This window comes from Triticum urartu, chromosome 4 (assembly GCF_003073215.2).
Source record: "Triticum urartu cultivar G1812 chromosome 4, Tu2.1, whole genome shotgun sequence".
Classification (NCBI taxonomy): Eukaryota; Viridiplantae; Streptophyta; class Magnoliopsida; order Poales; family Poaceae; genus Triticum; species Triticum urartu.
The window spans coordinates 79,381,683-79,393,693 of NC_053025.1; the positions used below are offsets into that span (position 1 = coordinate 79,381,683).

The following is a 12,011-nucleotide window of genomic DNA, read 5'->3' on the forward strand; positions in this document are numbered from 1 at the left end:
TATCATTTACCTACTCGAGGACGAGCAGGAATTAAGCTTGGGGATGCTTGATACGTCTTCAACGTATCTATAATTTTTGATTGCTCCATGCTATATTATCTATTGTTTTGGACATTATTGGGCTTTATTATCCATGTTTATATTATTTTTGGGACTAACCTATTAACCGGAGGCCCATCCCAGAATTGTTGTTTTTGCCTATTTTAGGGTTTCGAAGAAAATGAATATCAAATGGAGTCCAAACGAAATGAAACCTTCGGGAACGTGATTTTCTCATCGAATACAACTCAGGAGACTTGGACCCTACGTCAAGACACGTAACAGGAGGCCACGAGGTAGGGGGCGCGCCTACCCCCCAGGCGCGCCCTCCACCCTCGTGGGCCCCCTGTTGCTCCACCGACGTACTTCTTCCTCCTATATATACCCACGTACCCCCAAACGATCTGATACTGAGCCAAAAACCTAATTCCACCGCCACAACTTTCTGTATCCATGAGATCCCATCTTGGGGCCTATTCCGGAGCTCCGCCAGAGGGGGCATTGATCACGAAGGGCTTCTACATCAACACCATAGCCTCTCCGATGAAGTGTGAGTAGTTTACTTCAGACCTACGGGTCCATAGTTAGTAGCTAGATGGCTTCTTCTCTCCTTTTGGATCTCAATACAATGTTCTCCCCCTCTCTTGTGGAGATCTATTCGATGTAATCTTCTTTTTGCGGTGTGTTTATTGAGACCGATGAATTGTGGGTTTATGATCAAGTCTATCTATGAATAATATTTGAATATTTTCGGAATTCTTTTATGTATGATCGGTTATCTTTGCAAGTCTCTTCGAATTATCAGTTTGGTTTGGCCTACTAGATTGATCTTTCTTGCAATGGGAGAAGTGCTTAGCTTTGGGTTCAATCTTGCGGTGTTCTTTCCCGGTGACAGTAAGGGCAGCAAGGCACGTATTGTATTGTTGCCATCGAGGATAACAAGATGGGGTTTTCTTCATATTGCATGAGTCTATCCCTCTACATCATGTCATCTTGCTTAAGGCGTTACTCTGTTTTTAACTTATTACTTTAGATGCATGCTGGATAGCGGTCGATGAGTGGAGTAATAGTAGTAGATGCAGGCAGGAGTCGGTCTACTTGTCTCAGACGTGATGCCTATATACATGGTCATACCTAGATATTCTCATAACTATGCTCAATTCTGTCAATTGCTCAACAGTAATTTGTTCACCCACCGTAGAATACTTATGCTCTCGAGAGAAGCCACTAGTGAAACCTATGGCCCCCGGGTCTATCTTTATCATATCAATCTCCTACTACTTAGTTATTTACTTTGCCATTTACTTTGCCTTTATTTTACTTTGCATCTTTATCATAAAAATACCAAAAATATTATCTTATCATATCTATCAGATCTCACTCTCGTAAGTGGCCTTATAGGGATTGACAACCCCTATTTGCATTGGTTGCGAGGATTTATTTGTTTTGTGTAGGTGCGAGGGACTTGCGCGTAGCCTCCTACTGGATTGATACCTTGGTTCTCAAAAATTGAGGGAAATACTTACGCTACTTTGCTGCATCATCCCTTCCTCTTTGGGAAAAACCAACGCAGTGCTAAAAGAGATAGCAATAGAGTCGGTTACATAAGAAGGAATCTTCATAGTCGATCGCGAAGCTTGCCTCCCACGCCAAGTAGAGTCCAATCCGGACACGGGTACAGTCTTCGGCCTTCATGTCTTCACAACCCATCAGTCCGGCCCATGGATAATAGGCCGGACGCTCGAGGACCCCTTAGATCCAGGACTCCCTCAATCGCATTAAGTCCAGAGCCTCGTTTAAGAGCGAGGTTTGGACGGGGAAGCGAGAGTCCGCAAGGCCGGCTAGGGCAAAGTCCTCCTGGCCATGCTTGCTTGGCGCGGACTTCGAGAGTTCGGATCTAGAGTCCAGGGGCGAGTCCGGCCCTTCGGCAATAGGAGGAACCCGATCTGAATCTGAGTTCAGCATGGACTCAATCACCTCTGGATCTTCGATAGTGCAGCTTGCAGCGGAGAGTTCGGTGGGCTCCAAACTCCCATCTTCGGACCTGGCAGTTTGCTCCGGATCTAAGGCCAGAGCGGTGCTCAGAGCCGCGAACCCTTCGAATATCAAATCTCCTCGGATATCAGCGACATAGTTTAGGTTCCCGAAACTGATCTGATGACCAGGGGCGTAGCTATCGATCTGTTCGAGGTGGCCAATCGAGTTGGCACGCAGAACAAAGCCACCAAATACAAAAATCTGACCGGGGAAGAAAGCTTCCCCCAAAACGACATCGTTGTAGATGATCGAACGAGCCATCGAGCCTTCTGTTGACAACACAATGGAACTCTCAATGAAAGCACCATTGTCGGTGTTAAAACCGGCCGATCTCGGGTAGGGGGTCCCGAACTGTGCGTCTGAGGATTGAAGGTAACAAGGGGCAGGGGACGCGATGTTTTACCCAGGTTCGGGCCCTCTTGATGGAGGCAATAACCTACTTCCTGCTTGATTGACTTTGATGAGTATAGGGGTTACAAGAGTTGATCTACCTCGAGATCGTAATGGCTAAACCCTAGATGTCTAGCCTGTATGATTTGTCTTAGCCTCTATGGACTAAACCCTCCGGTTTATATAGACACCGGAGGGGCCTAGGGTTGTATAGAGTCGGTTTACAAAGAAAGGAAAATACACATCCGGACGCCAAGCTTGCCATCCACGCAAATGAGAGTCCCATCCGGACACGGGGGAAGGCCTTCTATCTTGTATCTTCACGACCCATCAGTCCGGGCCATGTCACATAGGCCGGATCCCCGAGGACCCCATAATCCAGGACTCCCTCACTGACCATAGCCCATGGCATGCTTGCTGGTTGCTAGCCCGAAGGAGAAGATCTGCTGCATCTGGTGGTAGTTCTGGATAGGAGTGTTGAGGAACTCTGCGTCCTTGGGGTGAGCCTAAGAAGAAATAGGGTAGAAAGGTTAGTTAGTATGGCAATGGTTCATATGCTTAAATTGCTGGTTTGTTAGAATGGCATGGTTTGTGAGCTAACCACGATGTGGCCTTGGTAGTGCCATGCCTCCAGAAGGATCGAGCAGGTCCCCTATCCCATGAAGCACCGTTGAGGTCTCTCAGCTTGGACGCGGTGATCCACCTCGCTCTCCACTTCCTCAGGTGGTTGTACATCTTGGTCAAGGTGACCTCCTATCCACAGAAGTCGAACACCCACTTTGCAACAAGGTTTAAGTGCACCTTCTTGAAGCCCACCTCCTCACCACACTAGCTATGATCTCACACATCTTGTTAAGAACAAAAGTGGAGAGGAACAACTGCCATTTCATGTTGTCCCCCCTGCCATCCTTCTTATCCTTTGCGGCTGCCTTTTGTGCAGCAGCATGAGAAACAACATTGGGCTGAGCCAACACAAATGCAGGAGCTGTAGGCAGCACCTCGAAAGCCTCTGAATCAATAGGCATCTAGTCCATAGGAGGTTGCGAGTCCTCAACATACGACGGCGGGAACTGACTCTCGGGCAGAATGAGGGCCTGACTATACTCTTGCGTGGTCATGTCCTACAAACGTAAGCGTCATCAACACCACAAGACACTACACATGGACAGTAGGAACTAGCAGTACATGGACAGATCGAACTAGCAGTAACACATGCACACATGGATGATCTAGTTGAAGACAAAACTAACAAATCCATCAAAGCATACCACAACTCAACACATCATAACAAAGTGCTAATCATGGACACATGGATGATCTTGTTCAACACTTGCACACCAGCATACCACACATCTAAGCATACTACCAATCCATCCATGACCACTAGCTACCAATACTTGCCCACATGGGAACAACCCCTAGCATGCTCCAAATCCATCACAAGTAGCTACTACACCATCACAGCCAAACAGATCGGAAGATCTAACCCTATCACATGGACAGATCTAGCTAGAACTGATACATCTACAACGTATCTATAATTTATAAAGTATTCATGCCATGTTTACAATAATTTTATATGATTTTGGTATGATTTGCATGGAACTAACCGGAACTGACGTTGTTTTCAGCAGAACTACCATGTTGTTGTTTTTTTGTGCAGAAATGAAAGTTTTCCAAATGAGCTGAAATTTTTTGACGATTTTTTTGAAACAAAAGAGACCCCCGAAGCTTTATGGAAGGACCAGAAGGTGAAAGAGTAGGGCACAAGACACCGGGGCGCGCCAGGGGCCCAGGCGCGTCCTGGTGGGTTGTGCTCACCTCGAGGCCCATCTTCGCGTGAAGCCGACGCAAAAAAAATCCTATAAATAGAGACTCTGATGAGGGAGGGACGATGATGGCAGTGCGTCTTCGGCTCGCTCCAATGCTCGTAGTTGTCGCTAGATGGTCTACGAACTTGAATGTAATTTTTTACTTTTGATGTTCTTTATACTACTTTGACAGTCTTAAAAAAAAAGAAAGAGAAAAGGATATCATTGAAATGCATACCCCAAACCAAATATGGGGGTTGCTTACTACCTAAGTATCCATACAAAACTAACTTTGCATCACATGGCTCTTTGCAACAGCATCACATGGATCTCACCCTCAATTCACACGACAACAGTAAAATAACCGCCCAAAGCAAATTTGACCCCGCTCCGCTCCAAGCAACAAAAACCAAAACAAACTGAAACCCTTCACCATCCAGATTCCAGAGCTCCAAACCACCGGATAAAGCCAAGATTTTTCTCCCCCCAGAACACGAAAAAGAAATAAAAACACGAAACGCTACTCTAGTCTAGAATTGCAGGCCCTCACATTCACGCCGGAAAAAGTCCACGTCCGCCCCCCCGCGTTTTCCCTTCTCCCCCACCTCCCCAACCCCAACCCACTCTACCCAGTCTTTCTTTCTTTCTTTCCTACCAAGAACACCTCCAATCCCACACCAGTCCGCCACAAATCTGATCCGCCCCCTCCATTCCCACGAACCCACTCCCCGCCCCCCTCGTCTTGGCACGAGCGCGTCGGCACCATCGCCCCGGATCGGAGCAGGGGCGGCTCCGGCGCTGATCTCCGCTCAGATTCGGTAAAATTCTCGGGCTCTTTGGGTTTGGGGGTCAGGAGCTAGGTCGGGGGCAGGGAGGGATCGAGTCGGGGCTGGGGTTTCGCGGCGTGGTGGATCTTGTCGCTGATTGATCAGGGGTATTTCGTTCGGTGCAGGATTTAGGGTTTTTGGGCGTGGTCGCGGTGGTGGGTTCGCTCGGCCGGTTTGGAATGTCGGCGGCCGTGGCGTGCGCAGAGAGGGCGACGAGCGACATGCTGATCGGGCCCGACTGGGCCGTCAACATCGAGCTCTGCGACATCATCAACATGGATCCCGGGTATGAACAGGCCGCCCCTCTGTGTTTGCCTTTCATCATGAACATGATTTGTTTGGATTAATCTTCTGAAATATTGCTAATCTGCTAATTCTTTCTAGCAGAGAGATTAATTATGGTTCTGATGCTGTTCTTTTCTTTTTTAAAAAAATTGATGGCCTTATTTGTTGCATTCCATCCTGTCCGACTTATGTTATTAGAGAAAACCATGTGTTCTCTACAATATGTTATTGACAATTTGTTGCTGCGGTGTATCTGCAGCTTGTCTAGGTTTCTAGCCTTTTTTTGTAACTTATTAGGAATCTGGAATATTAGGTTTGTATGGTTGTTAGCATGGACGGTAAGGTGTCTTGTTAATTGATGAATAGTTTGTTGATAATTAGCTGTGCCAGTCACCAGTCTCAGAGAATAAGTTGTGATGGATCAGCGGTATCTGTTGTTAACCTGTGTTTTTTATGTCCCATGATATTTGGCGATGAAGTATTTACAATGAGTACTCAAAGTCACATGGAATAAAACTTGTTTGTTACTCTTCCCTATCCTGGGGGTGAGTTGTAACTTCCGGAGTTTTATGGATAGCTGGAATTACCTAAGGCTCTCAAGAAGGTCAATATGCCTATAAAGGGTGATTTCAAACTTGTGACCACTAATATTATAATTGCGATCTTACGAATAATGGGAGCCACTCTGCTCTGTATTAATGATTAGTACTTTATAATTCGGTTCATGGTGTGAGTGCTGCATATTGCTTAGTTTAGTATATTGGATTGGATTGCTGTCATTGTTGTTTTATATAGTGTTATGAATGCAGTATTTTTTGGCAGTGCTCTCCAATTTAACTTGCCATCTTCACATGTTTTACACAAAGCATATTGATAAATGCTCGCTGAACCTGAAATGCAGACAAGCAAAGGATGCGCTTAAGCTCCTAAAGAAGCGCCTTGGGAATAAGAATTCAAAAGTGCAAATTCTGGCCCTTTATGTGAGTACTACGAAATTTCTTGTATATTTAACTATTGGGAGTTGTGACTTGGTACAACATCTTTTAAATTTTGTTAAATGTGCCTGGTCTTGTTGTAATACACAAGTTCTACATACTTTCAGTTGCTAATAATGCATACATTTTCAAAAAATGCTTCTTCTGTTTGTCACTTAGTTTAAATATGTCGTCTCGTCTAAGTTTTATGTTTCCACGTGTGCATCCATTTGTTTTGAAAAGCAGTATACATTTTTTCTTATGTGCATATCTATATTGTACGCTGATTTAATTATCTTGCCTTTTTCTCAGGTGCTAGAGACTCTAAGCAAAAATTGCGGGGATATTGTTTACCAACAAATCATTGAGCGTGATATACTAAGTGAAATGGTTAAGATAGTAAAGAAAAAGGTGGCGATACTAATTGAATGGTTAACTATTGTTTTCCTAGATTCAAGTCCCTCCGTTTTGATCCTATATTTATCTTTACAGCCAGACTTAAACGTTCGGGAGAAAATATTGAGTCTGATTGACACATGGCAAGTGGCTTTTGGAGGTCCTTCCGGGAGATATCCCCAGTACCACACTGCGTACCAAGAACTCAGGGTACCTTCCACTTATGACTTCTTTATTGTTATCTATACTATGTTGTACAATTATATAATTCTCAGCTTTTTGCTTAATAACTATTTTTTCCCATGGACTTTGGTCTGCTCCATTTCATATTTTCACTGCATACTTACTACTTAGTAGAAGTAGATATACAGTAATATGCTGAGTTACTAAGCAATTCCTTCAGTACAAACCATGACCAGGATGCCTTTCCTTTTCTTTCTGCAGGCAGCTGGTGTCGATTTTCCGCCTCGCGAGGAGAATACAGTTCCACTGTTTACACCTCCTCAGACTCAACCTTTGAGGCAGCCACATCTATATCCTCCAGGTCAAAGCTATGAAGATGTAGCTATACAAGCTTCTCTCCAATCTAGTACCCCTGCTGCACCTCCCCTGAGGTATTTTTTTTTGCATGCATATTTGATTTATGATTTGGTTCCTTTTGTTTGTTCACTTATTAGTGTTGCATTCATCTTCTCTTATCCCATTTTTGTTTGCTTTTTGTCTTGTGTGCCTTGTTTTGTTTGTTTTGCTTCCCTTGGTTGCACCCCCTCCTTTCTAGTGACTGCAGACTTGTTTGTGATTAGCTGTGAGTTCGTATGCGCCGATAAAACAACAATTACAGAGTATTCCTTATTTTGATTATTTTCATTGAAACAAGCATAGCCAAAAAGGGTTGCAAAACATGCACACATAACATCAAACCAATAGGATCGATCAAACACACTACACCTCTCATAGCCACATTATATAACTTGGATATTTCTTAGCAGTTAGCGCATATTGTTCTTGTACCTGGACCTCCACTCTTTGTGGTTGGCACTATCCTCATTTGTTCTTACAGTAAACCCAAAAACATACTAGCTTGTAGCAATGAAGCATTGCACTGGCTACTAATTTGTTTCTGGCTCCCTGTGCAACAAAGGCTCATATCCATGCAACTAGGGTCATTTTAAGTTTAAAAAGCTTTGGTAATTGCATAGGTATTTCTGGCGACAAAAGACAAGGCTTTATAGTTTACGGCACACACAAGATACTATTTACTCCCTCTGTCAAAATATAAGACGTTTTTTTGACACTGTCTTATATTTTGATACGGAGGAGTACTTCTGAAGGTCTCATTTTCATAATCATATCAAACAGTGATTGTATTCTAGTAATTGTGTTTATCTTTTCATCCCTGCAGAACTTCTTTAGTTTTGATCTATCCTCATTTTTCTTGTCCAATGTGAATTACAGTCTAAGCGAGATCCAGAGTGCTCGAGGAATTGTGGATGTGCTGGATGAGATGTTAAATGCACTTGACCACAGACACCCAGAGGTGACCTTCTCAAAAGCATTGTGTTTGTGTTTTAGTGTATTATAATTGCAGGGTCTTGCTTTTTCTTTCTGTTTTGCATTCATTGGTTTCTTTTATTATGATTGGTATCTCTTCCAGACTTACATTTTTCTTGGTTTAGTAAAAAAATTAGGCATAAACATATGATTTATTTATTGTTTCACGTCTTAATACTATATTTGAGATATATGATTTACTATTTGTTGTTTTACATCTTAATACTACATTCAAGAGATCGTAAGTAAATCTACATATAGTGAGTTGAGCTGTTTCAGTATGCATTCTCATGTATTTCAGTCTTGTGACTGTGCCATTGTTAATCAGGCCTCTTCGTCTGTAATGGATAATAAAATATTCCCTGTGTCCTATATTAGTTGTCACTCAAACGGATGTATCTAGCACTGAAATACATCTACATACATCCATTTCAGCGACAATTAATATGGGACGCAGGGAGTACTTGTTTACTCAACTTCCAACTCATGTGGCATGTCTGGAGTACATTCCACCCATTTAAAAGCTTATTCATGCTGTTAAAAACTTTATTGGCCTGTAACATAAATACCCTTGATTGTATGATTGAAACCTTGGTTGCTAACTCAGTTGTTTCCTGCAAGTTTAGATGACTGTAAGCATTCCATTTTGACCCAAATGAAACATTCTTAACATCATACCATCTCCAAGATACATGAATGCTTAAATACTCCCTCCGTCCGGGTTTATTGGAGCTCCTTTTATTATGGGCCAAAGTTTAACCATAAATTTGACCAATAAAACGTAAACTGTATGTCACAAATATTATATCGTGGAAAAACCTCTTTCAAATACAAATCCAACAATACACTTTTTTGTAGCATATACTATTTTGATACTCAAATAGATGGTCGAAGTTGAACCCAAAATACAAGGGGGCCCAATAAACCCTGACGGAGGGAATAGAAATTAATAGCCGTACTCTTTTCTTTAACTTGTACATATGAATACTTGAATGTAGATTTCAGGAGAACCGAGCAGTCACCAGTTAAAGAGGGCACATGAGTGTTAATTCACCTACCAGGATTTGGCTCCCATTAGGGCATCTACAAATAAACATTTAAAAGCTTATCTAGACACTTAAACAGAAAAAAAAACAAATACCAGAAAAATTAAAAAGCACTAAGCGCTGTCTATTCCAATGCAAGGTGCTAACAAGCGGTGCTAAACATCCGGACTGGAAACAGCGCCTTGTCTCAGCTCGTGAAGGAAAAGGGCCTAGCGCCCGGTTCCTTGTTTTGCGTCGAGGAGGCGGTCGATGCCAGGATTAATCCTCGTAACCGCTCATTGCCTGGGGAATAAATCCTGGCGCCCGGCTGCTATCGCCCGCGTTGTAGATGCCCTTAGCGGAATTATTACGTGAATGTAATGGCGCCTACCTTATAAAATGTTACAAAGTTTGATGATGGAATGGAGAACGATACTGACATAATAGTCTTCTGGAAATTGAATTATTCTATTTACATTATGCTGGCCTGAATCGCTTGTACTTGATGTTTTGGCCTTGTTTTTTAAGACAATGAACTGATATTCTTAGAAAAGTAGAACTTCTGTTGATGTATGCCCTTTTGCTTCTCTGTTTAGTGTATTCATGAGATACATGAAGTGATATTCAGGAGAACTGATGTTTTGACGTTTTGGCTATTGATGTATGTCATTCATGTGCCAGTGCTGTTTACTGTAAATATTGATTTGATTGTGCTTCATGTTATAGGGTGTGAGGGAGGAGGTCATTGTTGACCTTGTTGGGCAGTGTCGTTCTTATCATGCTCGTGTGATGGATCTTGTTAGCGATACTGGGTATGCATTTTTTCACTCTGCCTTTTTGGTTCTGTACATTTTACATTGTCATGTGACAGGACTTCTGGTATTCCCTCTGCAGCGATGAGAGCCTTCTGTTTCAGGCTCTAGGACTAAATGATGAGTTGCAGCGTGTTCTTCAGCGTCATGATGACATAGCAAAAGGAGTCCCTCCAAATATACCAGTGCCTGTTGCTGGTAACGTAAACCAAGGGACAGCCCCTCCTCGGCCTGCTGGTGCTTCATTTGCCCCCCTTCTTAATGTACACCATGAGGACGATGAACCAGAAGATGAGTTCTCCGTGCTTTCCCGCAGGTAAGCTGTATTCCTTTCCATTATATTTTTATTATTATCTTTTCATCCATGTTAGTGTTCCATGCTTTGGATAGTTTCTGCAACATCAAAACTTGTATTATCATTTTCTCAAATTGCGTTCCTCATGACTAAATTATAGGTCTGCAAGGGATGGCGCAGCAGCACAGGGCAACATGTCTTCTGTTCCAAGAAATGAAAGGCCATACCCAAGCCCACTTCTTCCTCCACCACCATCGACAAAAAGGCCTGTTTACACAGAGGCAAGCAGTGTCGACTATCTAAGTGGGGACTCCTATAAGTCTGAAAAAGTACCAGATGATTTTGTCAACCCAACGGCCCCAGCCAATATGTCTGCACCATCTCATTCAAAAACAGAAACAGATCAAGTGCCAAATTATGATAGCAGGTCAGAAAATGTGCCTGATGAATTCATAAACCCAACTGCAGCACCCAGTTTTTCCATGCCTTCTCGCCCTATGAGTGAGCCATCTGTGAATAAGCTTGAGAGCCTTCCTGACGATGACTTTATAAACCCCACTGCGCTGCCTGGTTTTTCTTCGTCGTCAACTAGTGAAGATCTTCCAAAAGCTCCATGGGAAGCGCAAGCTCCAGTTTCCCTACCGCCTCCTCCTGCAAGGTATGGCCAAAGACAGCAGTTCTTTGAGCAACAACATGGCTTTCCTGGTGAGAACAATGAAGGGGGCTACGATGAGATGCTGACGCGGACAGGAAGCCTTTCTCTTAATCAAAGGAACACTGAGAATGGGAAGAGCGCATCAGTGTCGACCGCATCCCGCCAGCCCAAACCTGAGGATGCCCTTTTCAAGGATCTTGTTGATTTTGCCAAGAAGAATCCATCTTCTCCATCTAAACCAGCCAACAGCCGCAGGACTCGCTGAGTGATGAGTGTTTCAGTCATGTAACACACATAATTGAGTTGCCAAGCTGCTGGTTTTGCTACAGGTTGGCGAATTAGATATACCATCAAATAAGAGGGTTGGGTCGGTCTGTTCTTTATTGCCTCGGGAATTATTTGGTTTGCGCATTGGACAATTAGAATCACAGGTGTCAGATACGTAGTCATGATACTGGGTGTGGTGTGTAGCGAGTTGCATTTCTCACCTTTTTCTTGTGTGGTATTGGTTATCGATTCTGGCTTTATTTTACTTAGCTGTATATATTTCTCCATTTGACAGCAGTATTCTACATAGTTGAGTTTGCAATTTGATCTTGTAAGACTTGCTCCCTCTGTACCAATATCTAAGACGTTTTTGCAGTTCACTTTGAACTGCGAAGCGTTTTAAATTTTGGACGTAGTATTTCATAGTTCCTTTTCAACGTGGAGAAATTATGGACGCCCCACTTTGTTCTTCTACTGAGCAGTTAGCTTGAGAATTCTAGTAAGCTCTTTTTATCTTGAAAAAAATGGAAAAGAATTCAAGCTCCTTGCAGCTAAATTCCTGTACCGTTGGTAGAATGCATGGAAACCAATTGCTAATGGTTAACATTGAATTGTACCGTCGGCTTGCACGCATGCAAGAAGAGCGT

General features: G+C 43.1%; 1 protein-coding gene across 2 annotated transcripts; it reads left to right on the forward strand.

Moving 5' to 3' along the window:
* Nucleotides 1–4,835: 4,835 nt before the first annotated feature.
* On the forward strand, nt 4,836–11,699 carry LOC125550775 (TOM1-like protein 3). Of its 2 annotated transcripts, XM_048713864.1 has the most exons (10): nt 4,839–5,095; nt 5,230–5,390; nt 6,291–6,369; nt 6,676–6,774; nt 6,856–6,969; nt 7,204–7,373; nt 8,215–8,296; nt 10,062–10,147; nt 10,230–10,463; nt 10,603–11,699. In XM_048713864.1, exons 2-10 carry the CDS (start codon nt 5,284–5,286, stop codon nt 11,360–11,362), a joined length of 1,731 nt encoding a protein of 576 aa, XP_048569821.1. In that variant the 5' UTR covers nt 4,839–5,095; nt 5,230–5,283; the 3' UTR covers nt 11,363–11,699. The 2 variants fall into 2 exon arrangements, with proteins under 2 accessions (XP_048569820.1, XP_048569821.1); XM_048713863.1 differs by having other exon boundaries at nt 4,836–5,095; nt 6,676–6,969.
* The last annotated feature ends 312 nt before the right edge of the window (nt 11,700–12,011 follow it).

Excerpts from the sequence above, each read along its gene's own strand:
- LOC125550775 (XM_048713863.1), top strand. The coding sequence starts at position 5,284 with ATGTCGGCGGCCGTGGCGTGCGCAGAGAGGGCGACGAGCGACATGCTG. Across the intron at positions 5,391-6,290 it reads ATCATCAACATGGATCCCGG|ACAAGCAAAGGATGCGCTTA; the intron begins GTATGAACAGGC and ends CCTGAAATGCAG. Across the intron at positions 10,148-10,229 it reads GATCTTGTTAGCGATACTGG|CGATGAGAGCCTTCTGTTTC; the intron begins GTATGCATTTTT and ends TTCCCTCTGCAG.